The sequence below is a fragment of the Piliocolobus tephrosceles genome, chromosome 6 (assembly GCF_002776525.5).
Source record: "Piliocolobus tephrosceles isolate RC106 chromosome 6, ASM277652v3, whole genome shotgun sequence".
NCBI classification, from domain to species: domain Eukaryota; kingdom Metazoa; phylum Chordata; class Mammalia; order Primates; family Cercopithecidae; genus Piliocolobus; species Piliocolobus tephrosceles.
Window position 1 is genome coordinate 134,298,248 of NC_045439.1, and position 18,919 is coordinate 134,317,166.

Sequence of the window (18,919 nt, forward strand, 5' to 3'; positions counted from 1 at the left end):
CAATAATATTACTATACTGGTAACTCTAGAATACAAAAAGAAAAGGCGGGGGAGAGAGATTCGACCTGGAGGAATGCTATCTGTTGACAACACTAGTGTTTTTTTGTGTTCTTTCTTGAACATACGCACCTTGTCATCTTCATCCTCCTCGTCATCTATGTCTGTGCTCTCCTGAAAGGAAATCCCACAACGTGTTTATAAAAACATCAACTGAAATTAACAAATGCAAATTAGACACATTTTAAAGCTTGCCTACAGACTTTAAGCATTCATATTTTTGAAATGCATTATAACCTCTTAAAAAATAACTCTTTTAAAGTTCAGGGACACTGTGGCAGGACTCTAAGCAATAAGCATAATCTACATAAAACTGTTGACTATAAATAAAACTATTAGGCCAGTGCCCTTTGAAGGCAGCCAGCTTTAAAAATGCATTGCTGAGTTGTACTTTCTGTAAACAGTGTTGTTCTTATTCTGACAAATGAACCAACTGCTACGTTAAGGCTGAGAATACCATACTCCACTAGTGCTAGGCTCATTGTTATTATAATGACTGCTGTCTCCCTTTGGGGCCATTACTGAAACATTAGACAGTATAAAATGCATTAGTCTGAATATAATCAATCTTAAGAATAAGTTACAGGTTTCTCTGTGGCATTATTATTTTTGCTCTGGGTTTAGGGTTAGAAGGGGCAGGTGAGGGAAAGAAACTCAAGGCTCAGAGCTGGACTAAAGGGTGCCTGGTTTTAGCTCAGGTGCCACAGCACCAGCTGTACTGCTAATGGGCTTGTTTAATGTAAAAATCTTGGCTATTTAATGGCCAGAGTTTGATCATAGCACCACAATGTTTAAAAACTAATATCTGTTGGTACATAATAAAACAGGGTCAGTAGTTTGGAAAGAAAGCTCAGTATTAGACAACAGGTTCTATTTTCAGCTTGAACACTTGCATTTCTGCTTAACCTTGCAAAGGTCGGTCATGCTGTTCAGATGTCATTGTTCCAATAGTAAAAAGAATTGTCAATATCATGCTCTTAAAAAGGAGTAACTCTGAAGTATCCAGAGAATACTCTGCTACATTCCATAAAACCATGGAGCAGTCATCAAGAAATTTCTTCAGGGCCAGTATAGCCCTACCTTCTAGAATTCTCACAAGATGCAGTCAGCAGTTTGTGTGGTACTCATGGGTCATCTGGGGAACTAACCTATTCACAATTGGCAGCAAACATGTCTCATGAAAGCCAGTGGATAAACAGGAAGGTAATGAAAACAGGCTATGGGAGGGAAAAAATGCTATAATTAGGAGAAGTCTTTAGCTTGGGACATGGTTCCAATAGTTTTTGCTTTGTGACTTTAAGCAAATCACTTTGTCACATGCACTGTAGTTCCGTAAGACATAAAATGAAAATAGTTCTTGCCGGTTTCATAGTTGTGTTATAGAACTAAATTAGGTAATTATTTTCAATGTTTGATAAATAAAGGCTTTATACATACATACACACTTATGTGCACACAGGTATATTAATATGCACATGTATGCCAGTATATGTACATGCTCACACATACATGCACACATATGCACATACTATAAACATATATGATATACAGTGTGCACATAAAACCTGCATAAACATTGTAAAAATGTTAGTTGACAACACATATTAGAGATGTTTCTTAGTAAAAAATTCCATTATCTATAACTCTGTGAAACCTAGTCCTTAAATGGATCTATTAAAGTCATTCATTTATTAGCTGGTTCTATTTTCTCACTGATATGTGTTCATGCCTATTGCATTAAATAATTAAAATCAAACAGAATAGAATTTTGAAATTGCCTGAAAGTAAATTTTGAAATTTTCCTTTTGCCACAGTACTCATTTTTCCCACTTTCCTTCCTTCCTAAGTGAAACCAGAAACCTCCCTTAAATTCATTATGAGGACATAAGGAAAAATAAACAAAAACAGTCAGGATTTGATTGACTCTTGGGAAACCAAATGTGAAGTTGATCTATTTAGAAAGGAAATTAATCAAGTCTCAGGACTTTAGATTTTTGTTTAAAAAACTTGGTTCTTGAATCTGGAATGCCTAGATTACATCATTAAAGAAGAAAAAGAAAAGCCTACAAATACAAGTTCCTGGCCACCCAGAGCAGAAAAAGATCTTACAGGGTGCAGTGAGGGTGCCAGGGGCAGGAGAGTCAGAGTGGAAGCGAGATGAGTAGATGTGGAGAGATGTCTTTGAGAAAGGGTCTTGCTTTCTTCAACAAGACAGGAAGTTTGGGAATTTCCAGACAAATGTGGGCACCTGCAAATAGACGGGTCTAAGCCCACCCGCTCTCTGATTGCCCTGGGAGTCGACAAGCCTCTGGGAATCTCCTGAGCCTTCAAGCCAGAGAGAACACTGCATAACATACCTTCATGGAAAGGCCAGAGTTAGCCCTGCAGAGCTCTCTGCATGCCCAGCAACGGCCCACAGAGCCCGCAAAGGTCTCGTTAGTGACGGAGGAGATTGCTCACAGGAACTCGACAGAGAATCATATGAGCACACAGACATGTGCTACCAGCATGGAAATAATAACCATGAACCAGAGGCTCCCCTCAAGCAGGCCAAGACTCAGCAACATAAGATGCCACAGAAAGAAGACTCCAGATTACACATGATAGAAGACCTCCACTGCAAAACAAGTGCATTTGTAGGGCTGCCTGACATCTCAAACGAAATGGACTTGGGCCATGATTTGGTGGTGGTGGTAGTTTGTTGTTGTTAACACATTTCTCGGCAGTCAAATGTCAGAACTCCAAATCCTTGCTTACCTGGCTGTCCTGGATGCTGCTGACCTTGCCTTTCACAGGTCTGATGAAATTGTAGACAAAGATCAGCAACAATGCCAAAGGGATCATATATAGCTCAAAATTCCAGACAGTGATTAAAAATACCTGATTGAAAGACAAATAAGAACACATGACTGCTTGATAAAACACTAGGGGAGCAATCAAATTCCTATGCATTGACATAAGGAGATTCAATTGAGCTATCTCTAGTCACTTTCAGAAACATTTTCAAACAGGTACACACACACACACACACACACACAAAATGATCAACTCAGTTTTAGAACTGGTAGTATAGAAAAAGCTGGTTAGTCACGCTCTGGAATAGACAGATACAGTAGCTTCATACCTGAAAAGCCCATGGATTTCAGTGTGCCAGAATTATGGAAAGTAGTATGGAAAAAGTCCAAGGTCGCAAAGAGGCAGGCCACAGGCCAAATTTGGCCAAAAGTGAGGTTTATTTGAACAGGAGAAAGCCATTACTTTTTCAATTGGCTGCCAATATTGAAAAAATCCAAATATTTCAGAGAAAGACTTTAGATTTCCAAACGTTTGTTAAAATACTTAAAATCTATCAATTTTGAGACTATATGGGCACAAGAAAATGATTGGCTAGCATTGTCTACATCAGAGAAGGTATTCTCTTAGCTGCCCAATTTCTGTCAATCTCTGAAATTTGTGACTCCTCACATAGAAAGGCAAGTGAGAATTTGAGACTGAGTCCAACTGCCTATGCTACAATGGTTACTAGAGACATGAATGCAAACGAGATGGTTCTACCTCCAAGAAACACACTAATTAGGATAAATAAGGTGAGAACACCTTTTAATTATAACAATTTTAATTATAACAGGAGTGAAATCTTGGGTAAATTACTTCAAAATTTGAGTCTCACTTTCTTTTCAAACTCACAGGTAGTCTAGAAGATGAAATAAGATAATTTGTGGTTATCAGCTGTCTGTAAGTGCTTGAAAAAGTCACCGCTATAACATATCAACTTAGAAAAGGCAAATTACTGCATCTTAAATATGAAATCTTCCTTTCCAAAAGCAATACTGTTTTATTGCTAGAAACTTTTTCTAACATTTAAAAATTTTCTCTTTGTGGCTATCATATATTGCTTTTATATTTTTGGTGCCCATTGTAAATAAAATCACTTCTTCCATTATGTTTTTCAAACTTGTCATTATTTACATATAAAAGCAAATAATTTACATATATGTTTTTAACATTAACAGCCTTACTAAATATTCTTTATTGTATCAAATAGTTTATTTCATTCCTGCGAGGTTTCTAAGAATATAGTCACATAATCTACAAATAAGGATCCTTCTGTTTCCTCTTTTTTATTTGTAACTTTGTTTTTTTCTGCTTGATTTCATTACTCCTACAAAAAATTGTTAAACTGTTCAGAAGGATATCACTGTTTAATTCTTGGCTTTAATGAAAATACTTCTAGAGTGATAAATCATATCTCATTAAGAACACACACACAAACCATTTTTAATACCAGAAAATTTACATATAGGTGATCATTATTCTTTATATCTTTGAAATGTTTTATAAACACTCTTTCATATCTGTTCCAAACCTAATAAAAACATGTTTTAAACAAAAATTTGTCCAGCAATTTTAACAAGGGTATAATTTTTAAAATCAAGAATAGTTGGTAGCTAACTAACTGTTCTTTCAGTATCTTCTGAGATAAGGATGGTTCTATCCTTTTCATTTAAAGACATCAATATGATGATGTATTGTATTTGAAATTTCATAATTTGAAGCAATCTTGCATTTCTGGGAGAAACTCCTTCACTGAGGTAAAACCGTGTTGTTGTATTTTATTTTCTAATACTTAAAGATGTTTTGCATAGACACTCATGTTATTTTTGTCAACCTTCCTCAGTCCTATTCCTCTCACTTCTATAGGCAACCTTGTCCTAAATTTGACGTGAATTTTTCCCACCTGAGGGCACCTTAGGTATATATTAGGAATAACAAACAAAATAAAAATGTTCCTATTGTTCTGCAAATATTTTAACCAATAGTATGTTTTATAGTTCTTTTCATGGTGTATACATAATAAATCAAGTACATTTATTTTAACTAATATAGTTCCCATTCAAATGAATGCTCTGCAAGTTGTTGACTCTACTCCCTTATCAATGCAAACATGGGCTGAAATAGCGGTTTTATGTATTCAAATATATTAGTATTTTACATGAGGATTTGTGCCTTTAATGTTCAGTGTTCTACTTAAGAAATCATATTCTACCTTGAGTTAATACAGCTATTTCCTTGTGTTTTCTTCTAAAAGATAACTGTGTATGATATTTTTCTGTCTCAATTTTGGTTTTGTTTTAATTTTTTCTTTAACTCAGGCAATCCAATGTCAACTTTTTCCTTCTAGCCATATTTTACAGCTAAATTCCTGTAACGATCTCCATTTTTCTCGTTAACCTACATTGCTACTTCTGTCAATATACCAAGTTCCCACATGAGTGTGTCTATTGTTTCTGAGCCCTCTCAATTCTCCATTGATATATTTTCCTATATTTTACCAAGACCACATTTTTAAACTATAATTTAGTAACCATAGAATATCTGAGTGGCCAAGTCTCTTATTACACACTCAAAATGATCTTGGATATTTTTTCACCCTTTACTCTTCCACATGTATTTATTTCAGAATTAATTTATAAGTTTCTATACAACTCAGAAGAATTAAGACTGAGATTGTCTTTATAATTTAAAGATAATTGATATCTTGATATTGACATTTCATAATGATTATTTCTCTACATTCAGAACTTCTTTCAGGTATCTCAAAATATTTTATTATTTTCACTGTACTAATTTTCCATGGTTTTTTTTTTTTTTTTTTTTAAGTAACTCCAGTTACTTAAAACAGTTACTATTATAAACAGCAATGGAACAATTTTAAAGTTTATCATTTAATTGGTTAGTGCTGGGTACAGAAATACTAATTTTTACATATTGTTCACATTCTTTTTGAGCCCTCTTATTAGCTGTAAGAGACTGCAAATACATTCTTTTGTAGATCTGATGTCAAAAATCATATAAACTGCAAATCATGATGATTTTCCTTCACCTTCTTCCATTCTGTACGTTACTTTTCTCCTAGTGCTAAACCTTTTTCTTTGATGTGTAAGTGTTAAATTTTTGAAATACTTTTTGGATCAATGAAAAAAAATCAAACCACATTGATTTCCTCCAGTGTGACTTGCTCCATCAACTTTCCTTTATTTAAAATTTTATAATATCAAATATTTCTTTATTAGGTAAAGCTAGAGATTTTCCTATTTGTTACCTATTTCCCTTTCCCTATTAATTTTTTTTGGGAATTGAGGGTTTTAACTATATACTAAATGGTGGTGGTTGTTTCTAAATGCCTGTCTACTGGGTAAATGGATTTTATTATTATTTTCAATTGCTAAATGTAACTTCAAGTAAGAAGAGGCTGACATAAAACTATGGAGAAAAATCAGGACACATCATTTTAAATTTACTTTCTTCATTATAAAACTAAATATGTCTTTGAAAAAATTACTTGAACAGCCACCAGTATTAAGGAGATGGTTGTTTTAGGTAAACACCTCATTTGCCATAGCATTTGCCTCTATCAGGAATACTTAAGCAATCCTAGAAACATTTTACAACAAAAATTGAGTTAATTTAAATATCACATTCAAATAACCTAAAACCCTTTTAGAGTGAGACCTTAGTGCCTTTAGATATATTTTTTAAATCAATGCATAATTCCCATTTCTGTAGTAAAGAACTGATTTCCTAACAAACATATCTTTCAGGAAAAGCAAAAATAAACCCTAAAAAAATATTTTATTTTGGAAAAAGCCTAATTATCTGAGCATCTTCAAAGAAAGAAAGAGGGTTATAACTTTGAAAGAAGGGATCAGATCTGCATGGAATTAATTAAAAATGTTTGTATCTTTGATCCAAGAGCAGCTGCAGTCACTCTGGTAGTACCAGTTGTATAAAACTCCAACGAAAATTTTACCATTACTTCTGAATGGAGGAAACAGGAATGCACTCAAGGACAACCAAGACCACTGGAGAGTGCAGAGGTACACTGAAAGGAGAGTGTAAGCAAAGGTTAACCCCAAATTCAGTATGTGAATGCCGCTAAAGTTGCTGGCATACATGTAGAGCACACTCAAAGCAGTCTAAGATCAAAGCTATCACCATAAGACATGTGACAAAGTTTGCATTTTGAGTCTAATAAAATTAAATGCTTTCTTTAAAAAAAAAAAAAAAAAGTTGTTTAGAAGAATGTAGCAGAATTTAGAATCTCCACAACATAGAACTGCTGATGTCTAAGATACAATTCAAAAACCACTCAACATACAAAGAGTCAAGAAAATGGAATCTATTTTCGAGCAAGAGGCAATCAAAAGATACCAACTCCAAGGTGAACGCTACGTTGAAATGATCAGAAATGAACTTTAAAACACCTATAAAAACCATGCTCAGTGAGGCAATGGAAAATAAACTCACCATGGGTAAAACAGTAAATATAGGCATAAAATGGAAACATTAAAAAATAATTGCCCAACTAAAAAATACAATATTAAACATTTAAAAAATCAATGGATATTTTTCGTAGCAAAATTAAGAATGAAAAAGTCAGTGACTATAAAGATATCAAGAGAAATCATCAAATATAAAAGACAGAAAATAATAGAAAAAAATTAATGAAGGTCTGGAGTCCGTGAAAATTTCAAAAATTCTAACACGGGCATTTGGAATTTCAAAAGAAAAGAATGAGTAGAAAAATATTTAAAGAAGAATTGGCTGAATACTTTTCAAATCTAGGAAAAGACAAAATGTACAGATTAAAGAAGTCCAGAGGACCTCAAGAGGAGTAAATTTAAAGAAATCCAGCCTTGGGGATAAATAGCATCACCATATTTCTGGAAAATAAAGATAATAAGAAAATGTTGATAAAAACTAGAGAGAAATGACATTATCATAAACACAACAATTTGAATCACCATAGATTTGTCATCAGAACCCATGGAGGCAAGGGGATAATACAAAAGCATTTTTAAAGTGCGAAACGAAAACAAAACCAAAAACTTTAGGCTCAGAATTCTATATCCAGTAAAAATATCCTATAAGAATGAAAGTTAAAGATCTAGATATGAGAAAATTAAAAGAATTTTTTATCAGTAGATATCTGCACATCACTAAATACTAAATGAATTCTTCAAGGTGAGGAAAAAATGATACCAGATGGAAATGCAAACTTTAGGAAGAAATAAGTATCAGAAGTGGTAGATACATAAGTAAATAGAAAATATTATTATTCTTTTATTTTTCAGAACGTTTATAAATGGTTAAAGTTTATAACATTATCCTGGTGAGGTGTATAATGTATTTAGGTGTGAAACACAGGGAAACTAATAGAAAGGAGGTTAGAGGTAGATGGACATTTAGACTTAGATGACATGTAATGTTTCTATGTTTTAGATGAAGTTATACAATATTAATCTTAAATTGACTCTGAAAAGTTAAGGGGAAAATATACACACATACACCTTAATACTCAGAGTGACTACACAAAAAAGGCAGGGAGGAATAAATTGTAAAAGTAAACAGATAAATGGACATCTAAAAGTCAAAATAAGAGAAACAGAGGAGTAAGAAAGAGGTAAATATAAAATAATTAAAATCCAACAATACAAAAAAATACATTAAATATTAATGAAATAAAACACTATAAACAAAAAAGACAGATAAAATACAATGAATAACTGTGGCAAAAACAAACAAACAAACAAACAAACAAACAAAGGAAAAAATGGTAAAATACAACCTAATAGAACGGAACAATATATAAGTTGAATTATTTATCAAAAATGTCTTCGCTAAGAAAAATTTAGGGGCAAATGATTTCACTGTTGAATTTTATTCAACATTGAGAAAAGAAAGAGTATCACTTTGGAAAGAGTACTTACCAACTATTTTATGAGGCCAGTATTACCCTAATATCAAAATCTGACAAAACTGTTACAAAGAAATAAAAATACAGACAAATGACCAAATACGAACCTAGATGCAAAAAACTTCAAGAAAATAGTAGTCAATTAAATCAAGAAATATATGAAACTAAATTATAATCAAGTAGAATATGTTCCAAGAATGAAAAATTGGGCCGGGCGCGGTGGCTCAAGCCTATAATCCCAGCACTTTGGGAGGCCGAGACGGGTGGATCACGAGGTCAGGAGATCGAGACCATCCTGGCTAACACGGTGAAACCCCGTCTCTACTAAAAAAACAAAAACTAGCGGGCGCCTGTAGTCCCAGCTACTCGGGAGGCTGAGGCAGGAGAATGGCGTAAACCTGGCAGGCGGAGCTTGCAGTGAGCTGAGATCCGGCCACTGCACTCCAGTCCGGGCGACAGAGCGAGACTCCGCCTCAAAACAAAACAAAACAAAAGAATGAAAAATTGATTTCATATTCAAAAATCAATGTAATTCACAATATTGACAGAATAAAGGAGAACAGGTATGTGATTATTTCAATAGATACAGAAAAAGCATTTGACAAAAATTCAACACCCTTCTACTCTTAACAAATAATAATTGGAAGGAATTTCATCAATTTGTTCAAGGACATCTGTAAAAATTTTATAGCTACAATATTTGATCATACTTGGCAGGGGTATATTGTACATAAATTGTACCTTGAGAAGTTGATTAAAAAGACAAACACAAGTTAAAAAAGAAATGACTCATGCATGCAACCACATGAATCTTAAAAACACATGAGTGGTAAAAGCCTTCTACAAAATAGTACCTACTGTTTGATTCCATTTATATCAAGTTCTAGAACAGACAAAATTATTTTACAATGGGGAAACTTGCATGCACCCCTTAAATTAGAAATTAGGCAAGCATGTCTGCTTTCGCTACTTCTATTCGGTATTTAATGGAATGTGTTAGCCATTACAATAAAGTCAAACAATGAAACAAAAGGTGTAAATATAAGAAAAAAGGTACAACTTTTTTTAGCAGATGACATAATTTTTTAAATGTAGAAAATCCTAAGGAATCTACAAAGCAAATCCTAGAAAGCACAATTAAATTCAGCAAAGTCCATGATATAAAATTATCATTAAAATATCAAAATCATTTTTAGATATTAATACTAGCAGCAAAACATTAAAAAATAAAATTTTTAAATTTCCATTTATAGTAGCACCACAAAAGCAACAGAGTATTTTGGAATAAAAATTATAAAATATAAGCAAGATATCCTCACTAGAAACTATGAAATATTGTTGAGAAACATTACAGAATATGTAAATAAGAAAATAAATATACCTAGTTCATGGAGTGGAAGATTTGGTATTGTTAAGCTGGCAGTTATTCACAAACTGACCTACCGATTCAAGCAATCCTTATTTTATAGAAATGGACAACTTGATTCTAAACACTAAATGAAAATGCAGGTCTGGCGTGGTGGCTCATGCCTGTAACCCTAGCACTTTGGGAGACCGACACAGGTGGATCACCTGAGGTCAAGAGTTCAGGACCAGCTTGGCCACCATGGTGAAACCCTGTCTCTACTCAAAATAGAAAAATCAGCCAGGTTTAGTGGCACGTGACTGTAATACCAGCTACTTGGGGGGCTAAGGCAGGCGAATCACTTGAATCCAGGAAACGGAGGCTGCAGTAAGCTGAGATTGTACCACTTCACCCCAGCCTGGGTGAAAGAGCAAAACTCCGTCACAAAAAAAAAAAAAAAAAAAAGGAAGAAAGAAAAAGAAAATGTAAGTGACATATAATAGTCAAAACAATTTTACCAATTAACACACTAGCTGACTTCACAAGTTATTGTGAAGCTGTAGCAAAAATAGAAGTAGTGCTGGTGAAAAGACAGACTTATACATCAATGGAATAGAAGACAGAGTCTAGAAATAGATCCACATAAAAGTGGTTGAGTTTTAAGAAAGTTGCCAATGTAATTCAATGGAAAAAAATTGGATTTTTTTTAAAAACAGTGGCACTAGAAAAACCGGATATATGTATGGGGAAAAAAATCACCTACTCTTACCACATAACATACCAAATTTAACTCTAAATGGATTATACATCTAAACGTAAACTCTAAAATTTTAAGACTTCTAAGAAAAAAGGATAGGAGAAAAACTTGCCATCTTAGAGTGGGCAAAGATTTCTTAGGACACAAAAAATATAAAGAGTAACATAAAAGTAGAAAAAAAAATAGGCTGGGAGTGGTGGCTCACCCCTGTAATCTCAGCACTTTGTGAGGCCAAGCTGGGAGGTCTGTTTGAGGCCAGGAGTTTGAGACCAGCCTGGGCAACATCACAAAAATGAGCTGGGTATGATGGCATGTGCCTGTAAGTCTCAGCTACTCAGGAGGCTGAGGCAAAGAAATCACTCAAGCCCAGAGGCTACAGGCTGCAGTGACCCATGATTGCACCATTGGATTCCAGCCTGGGTAACAGAGTGAGACAGCAACTCCCCCTCCCCCACCACACACACACACACACACACACACACACACACACACGCACACACACAGACACACAGACACACACACACAAAGACTGCATCAAAATATACTCCCCTTTTGCTCTTTGGAAGGAAAGGAAAGGGCAAATCACAAAATGAAGAAAATATTTTCACTACATATACTGAAAGGGAACTTGTTTCCAGAAGACAAAAAAATTCTTACAATTTAATAAGATGACTCAATATAAATGGGAAAAATATTTGACCAAATCCTTCAAACACAAAAAAGTCATATGAATACCTACAAACACATAGGAAGATATCCAACATGATTATGCATTAGGAAATCACAAATTAAAACCACTACGAAATCTGATTTCACATGTATTAGAAGGGCTAAAATTTAAAACATTGGAAATATAAAGTGTTGACAAAAATGTGGAACAACTGCAGCTCTCACACATCCTTGGTAAAAACACAAAATGGTACATCCAATTTGAAAAACTGTATGGCAGTTTCTCAAAACATTGAACATATATTTACCGTAATTCACAGCTTTTCTACTTCTGTATAATATGTCTCACAAAAGTCTTGTCCACAAATGTTCATAGCACAGCAGCATTATTATAAATAACAAACTGGAAATGGCCCAAATGTCAACCAAAAAGTGAACATATCCATACAGTAGAACAATACTCAGAAACACAACAGAAATATCACATATGTTAGGACCATTGCTTGAAGCTTGGTTTCTCTGGCACCAAGGAAACTTCTTACTCTACCATGCACGTCTTCCCAATATGTTCCACGACACAGGTGCAGAGGTGACCAGAAAGTGTAATTTCAAAATATTGCCTTAAATTTTCAGCTGCAAATATTTCCTCACTTTCTATTCTAAAACTTATCTGCAATAGTTTTTATGAAAATATATACATGCTAAATCTCAGATAGGAGAAAGTGACTCTGAAAAGATTATTTTTTTCCTGAGGAAAACCCTAAAGATCAAAATACCTTCAAGAGTCTGTGGTTCCAAGCTAGCTGTGACTGAAGAACTTAACTAGCATTGCCATAGACACTTGAAAAAATCTAACAAATCCTCTATGTATTGTTTCTTTAACGAGAAGGATGTTACCTCATGTCACAAAAAATTTAAAAGAACAAATCAGGTTATGTCTATCAGGTTTCATGATGAGGTGGCGATGAAGTGGTCTGTAACCAATTAAATAATCAACCAAGCCATTAACTATCTTCTAAACATCCAAGAGAATGCTTCTACTAAAAAGTAGTTAACTTCAGATACCAAGTTCAATGAATAACATGGCTGTTCCCCTCAATACTCTGGGATCTCATTTGAAATTATCTTAAGATTCTCTCCTTTTGTCCTTCAAGAGTGAATTTGAGATTAGGAAACAGCCAAATTACAAGAAGCTGAGTCTCTGAATAATTCTCAAAAACACTGTTTTTGTTGAAACAAGCAAAGTATGATTATAGAGATTAGAGTGTGCATCTTATGGCTTACACACTGTCCATGAAAGTAGTGTTTAAAAAAACAGAACAATGAAATCCGGAGCCTCATTTGAATGAATATATTTCATTATGGATGTTCATACAAAATCATGGGTTGTTTTATACTTCTATTTTGTAAATAGCTAGGCATGACACAGACATTTGGGAATCTATCCAACATGGCCATTATATAGAATAGAACTTTGACCCAAAATTGGTCAAAGTAACCGGGTAATCTTAAATTACTCTTCTGTTTTGTAGTCACCCAAGATGACATAAGTACATTAGGTATGTAATAACAAAATTAAGTGTTATTTTGTGGTAGAAAATCATAAGAGAACTCTATATGTTCTCTATATTTGCCATCATATAAATCAAGTTTCAGCTAATGAAAAATCTACTTTGTTATGTTACCCATTCCTACACCATGAAACAAACATAAGAAAAAGAACAGATGGACCCAACATCCACCTTCCTTCCCACCGACCCAAACTCTCCAACCTTACTAAACTCCTAGGTTAAAATTGAAACAAGAACAACATCCCAGGAAGTCCAAGGAAGGGCTAGTTGATTTCTTCTGGTGTAAGGTACTGCTAATTCAAAATCTAATGATTCTGTATGAATACTTAAGAGGGTTAGAAGCTGGTTCATCTGCAAAGTACTGAAGAAGTTTCTGAATTTCTTTTAAGAACCACTGGAGTGGTCCTTCAGACAAGAAAATAAGAAAGGGCAGCAAACAGACAGATACTCTTTCAGAATATTTTGTACATCAAGTCATTTGTCATGATAAAGATAAAATCTAGATATTTGAAACAGTATATCTTTAAATAATCATACAATATTTATGAAAAATCATCCTATTATACAGGGCATAATTTAGAGGGGGAAATCACATAAGTAAGATTATTTTAGTATGAACATATTGGGTAAAGGTGAAACAAAGCTGTGTTAATTCTGTTCAAAAAAAAATCCAGGGTTAAATTTTAAAAAAATTGTAATTTGACCAGGTACACATTCATTTCTAAGGTAACAAATCAAGTCCCTTCTCAAGAAGTTGTAACTGCCTTTTTTTGTTAAAGCAGAAAAAACATGTCTTACATATCATTATACCAAAGCAAAACAACAACAAAACACGACTAGGTGTTATCATGTGCATCGAACTGATTAAAATATTCCATTTTTCCCTAGCCAACATTAAGACATCCAGACCTCATAATTTAACAGTTAAGACCTTTCATTAACTGGCTCAGACTTGGTTGTACATCATAATTCAACTGCACCATACATTCTAGGTTCCTAATCACACGGCACCATTTGCAAACCCTAAGATATAAAACGATGTTCAGGACTTTACTTTTGAACATACACCTTTCTCTAATTTAGAAAGCTATTTTCTCAACTGCTTGACTATTTCTTCACTTATAATGTTCTATCCCTGGGCCATACAAACTAAATTCATCTTCGTGTCACTACTTTATTTCCTGGATAAATTTATTACTCATTTTTTCTTCAGTGCTGGTTTGTTAAACACCTACATTGACTTAGACACAAGAATAAACATAAACAAACTAAGAGCAGCCTTTATGTAGCTTACATTGTATATGAGGGTTGAAGATGAGATAGAAAAATAAATTATATATATATATATATCAGGCAGTAAAAGATCCACCATGAGAAAACAAAACAGAAAAGGAAAGGAAGGAATATCAGGCAGTGGGGTTGGGTTTGCAATTACAAGTAAGGTAGTAAGGGAAGACATCACTGAGAGAGTAATAAGTGAGCAAAGACCTTGGAGGAGGTGTGGGTATCTAGGTGAACAATGTTTCCAGGCAGAAGAAATAGCAAATGCAAAGGCCCAAAATTGGGAATATGTCTTCTTAGAGTGTTTTGTTTTATTTTTTATTTTTGAGATGGAGTCTCGCTCTGTCACACAGGCTGGAGTGCAGAAGCATGACCTCAGCTCACTCACTACAATCTCCACCTCCCAGGTTCCAGTGATTCTCCTGCCTCAGCCTCCAAAGTAGCTGCAATTAAAGGTGCCCACCACCACGCCTGGCAAATTTTTTTTTTTTTTTTCATGTTTTTAGTAGAGACTGGGTTTCACTATGTTGGCCAGGCTGATTTCGAACTCCTGACTCTCAACTTATCCTCCCACCTCGACCTCCTAAAGTGTTAAGATTACAGGTGTGAGCGAATCCAGTGTGTGTGTGTGCGTGTTTGTGTTTTTTAAAAAAAGGCAGCATGGACTCCTTGTGTCTGAAACAAAGTGAGCAAGAAGATTGGAAAGAGAAGTGAGGAAGGAACAGGAGTTGGCCACAAGGGGCCTGGTTGAATGGCTGTAAGGTCGTTGCCTTTTATTCTAAGGGATTTGCTAGGCTGGCAAGAGGGCAGGAAGCAGAATAACATAATTTGACTCATATTTAAGAAGAATCACTGTGGTTGCATAATAAGAACAAATCATGAAGAGACAACACATATTTCACGATTGAAAAGACCAGGTTAGTGTTAATTGTGGCCTAGAATTAAGGTGATGGCAGTGGAATTAGTGGGAAGTGACGATGTTTTCACTAGTTAGAAACTAGGGACAGAGGAGTTGTAAACAGTTTAGATGAGAAGATAAAAAGGAAATGATTGAGAATGATTCCAAGATTAAGAGCTTGAAAAACTTGGATGAATGGATTTGTCCATGCATTGAGACAAAGTCTATAGGAAGAGCAGGTTTGGGGAGGGGAGTAAGGTGCCAATTGGATGTCCATGTGGAGACACAGAGTAAACCTTAGATACATGGTTTGAAATTCAGGGTAGAGGTTATGGTTAGATACATACATTTGTGGATTATCAGACTCCAGATAGCATTTATAGATATCAGACTAGATAATCTTAGTTAGAAAGCAACTAGAAAGAAATGGCCCAGAATTGATTTCAACAAAAGTCCAAATTTAGAGTTTGAAAAGACAGGGGGTCAGAAAAAGAGCCTGAGGAAATGCCAGAGACAAAGAGATACATTAGGAGATGGCTGTATTCTTGAAAATAGATAAAGTATTTTAAAGAGGATGGACACAATATATTTACAAGTAAGATACTAAGATATGGTCACTGGTGACTTGAAATGAGCAGTTTAGTAAAATGATGAGGCAAATATTAGACAAGAGTGAGTTTAAGAGAATGGGGAAAATTGTAGACAGGAGACATAACTCTTTGAAAGGGTTTATTACAATGAAGAGCAGAGAAATAGGGTGATAGCTGGAAGGGACTGTAGCAATAAATGAGGGGAGAGAGATAAATAAAATTATGAGGCAGGAGATGGGAAATAACAGTTGGAGCACTACTTTTGAATCAGTGTTAAGGGTGGAATCCACTGTAAAATGGAGGGTTGGTCTTAGTAACAATTCAGGTCATCCATAGCTACAGAAGAAAAAGCAGATGACACAGGCATAGATGTCGGTAGGGGGATAGCAGTAGAGGGGCACTTAGATGTTAGTAGAGGGTAGCAGTAGAGGGGCACTTACGTCAAACATGTCATTCTGTGAGAGTGAGGATAAGCAAAAGACCTATTAAAAGTTCAAGGCAGAAGAGAAATTATGAAATAGTCTAAAGAGTGAATAGTCTAGAAAAGTAAAAAGGAGAGTGGATTATAGAAGTGTAATAGAAGTGTAATGGAATTGTCAGGATGCACGAAATACATTTGTTTGTTTGTTTGTTTGTTTGTTTGTTTGTTTGTTTGTTTTGGAACCAAGCTTACCTGAGGTTCTGCTAATCAAGTCTAATGAAAGTAGAGAAGGCAAGGAAATTATTTTAAAGATGGACTATGTGATCTGAGATATTGGTGAGGAATGGCATAAAGGAGAGAAAATAAAATGTAAACACAATGGGTACACTAACAGATTAAAAGGAGCTGAACAGAAAATTAGTGAACTGAGAGATAATTTCAAAGAAATTGAGGACACAGACCACAGAAACAAGGTTATAGATATACAAGTGAGGTTAAGACATGGAAGGTAGAAATGAGAAGGTCTGATAGGTGTCTAGGGTAGAGAGAGGGGTTCAACAGAGAATGGAGAAGAAGTAATATATAAAGAAAAAATGCCTGAGGATTTTCCAGAAATGCTGAAAGATTAATATAGGAAACCCCCTTCCCCTAAAAATTCCTTGTCAGGATAAATTAAGAATGATCTATATCTAAAACTATCATAGCAGAACTGAAAAAACAACTGGGGAAAAGAGGAACACTTAAAAGCAGCTAGAGAAAAAATAGTTCAACTACAAAGGAAAAGTAATTTGAGTGACTTTATTCCTCAAGGCAACAGGGAAAGCAAGACAACAGCAGAATAATTTAACATATATATTCTTTCAGTCTTTCAATTTAGAATCCTGTATGTTACAAATTATCTGTAAAGGAGAGTGAAGCAGAGACATTTTCAGGAAAACATGAGCTAGGAGTGCTTCTCACCAGAAGACCCACATGAACTTAAATATCAAAGATATACTTCAAACAGAAGGACAACTGCCCCAAGTATAAAGGCAAAATGCAAAAATGTATGGTGCTGAAAAACAATGGTAAATGTGTATGCCAGTGTAAATAAACATTGACTTACAAAAGTGAAGTATAATTTGTAATGACACTGTCCAGAATTTAAATAGGGAAAAGCAAAAGCCTACAAATTGGGAGAGGTATGGTTTGATTTAAATAATTCCAATACTATTGTTGTTAAGCTAGCATGTTAAGTACAAGATAAACTTCAGCTTTTCAGTATGAAGAATACGATTTTTCTCAATATTCCTTAAAAAAAAAAAAAAAAAAAAAAAGCTGTGAAAACAGCTTAATATACACAAACCAACAATTTGAAGATATCTGAGAATAATCAAGACTTCTAGGACCTGAGGAGACAGGATCAAAAACAAATACACTCCCTTAGTTTGCTATTGCTTCATCTCTTTCGGGGTTGGTTTCATTCCTATTTGTTTGTTTCCTTGTTGATATGGTTTGGCTCTGTGTCCCCACCCCAATCTCATGTCCAGTTGTGATCCCTGCGTGTCAGGGGAGGAGCCTGGTAGGAGGTGATTAAATCATGTGGGTGAACCTCCCACTTGCTGTTCTCATGACAGTGAGTTCTCATGAGATCTGGTTGTTAGAAATTGTGTGGCTCTTTTCTCTTCCTTGCTGTGTCTCTCCAGCCCCACCATGGTAAGACATGTTGCTTCCCCTTTGCCTTCCAGCATGATTGCAAGTTTCCTGAGGCCTCCCAATCATGCTTCCTGTTAAGTCTTCAGAGGTGTGAGTACATTAAACCTCTTGTCTTCATAAATCACCCAGTCTCAGGTATATCTTCATGTCAGCGAGAGAATGGACGAATACACCTGTTTTAGTCAATTCACTGTGCAGGACACAGCAATCCACAGAGTACAAAGTACTAACCTAGAGTTTGCTTCAATCATAAAAATCTGGGGAGGCAAAAATTGGAGTGCATGCATGGTAACTGCAGCAGCTAGGACTTAAAAGACAAAAATAAAGAGGATAAAAAAAGAATAGCAGAGAGTCAAGCTAGACAGTCTGCATTCATTTCTCCTCAAAACAGTTACTAATTCTGAAACCATGCATGCTTAGGATGAAGGTTGAGACCAAGCAGAAAGTAGCTGCTAAAATCTTCTGGCAATGTCACAGGGTTGAGAGACAAAACTAGAGGTGAGGGACTATTTAAAAAGAAGGGCCCTAGTAAATACTGCATAGTTTTGTTGAGAATCCTAAATGACTACATACCTGGCATGGGGTAAAACTAGAAATAGATGAATCCTTAAGATGCCTGGAATCCTACCTTAGATCATCTCCATCTGTGATGGGATCAGAGTGATGTGCTATATTCTAAATGCCTACTCTATATATTCTCTGGTAGAAGATAACGTAGTCCACGCCCCCCTTTAAAATGTTCTAATACAAGTAATCAGTTATAGACAGAAGGAAAAAACAACGACCAAAAATCAAAAGAAAAAAGATAACCAGAATAAATGGGTGATTTAGATATTAGAGTTTTAGGATATGGATTTTAAAATAATTATAATCCATA

The 18,919-nt window shown here is 34.9% G+C and overlaps 1 protein-coding gene across 4 annotated transcripts in view; it reads right to left on the reverse strand.

Annotated features, from left to right (window-relative positions):
• Nucleotides 1–18,919, reverse strand: part of MCTP2 (multiple C2 and transmembrane domain containing 2) — a 269,346-nt gene that overhangs the window by 49,091 nt on the left and 201,336 nt on the right. For all 4 annotated transcript variants that reach the window (XM_026455447.2, XM_026455445.1, XM_026455446.1 and 1 more), the window contains 2 exons: nucleotides 2,815–2,937; nucleotides 130–171 (listed from right to left, as the gene is read on the reverse strand). In XM_026455447.2, coding sequence (XP_026311232.1) covers nucleotides 130–171; nucleotides 2,815–2,937 — 165 coding nt within the window. The remainder of the gene's footprint in view (nucleotides 1–129; nucleotides 172–2,814; nucleotides 2,938–18,919) is intronic.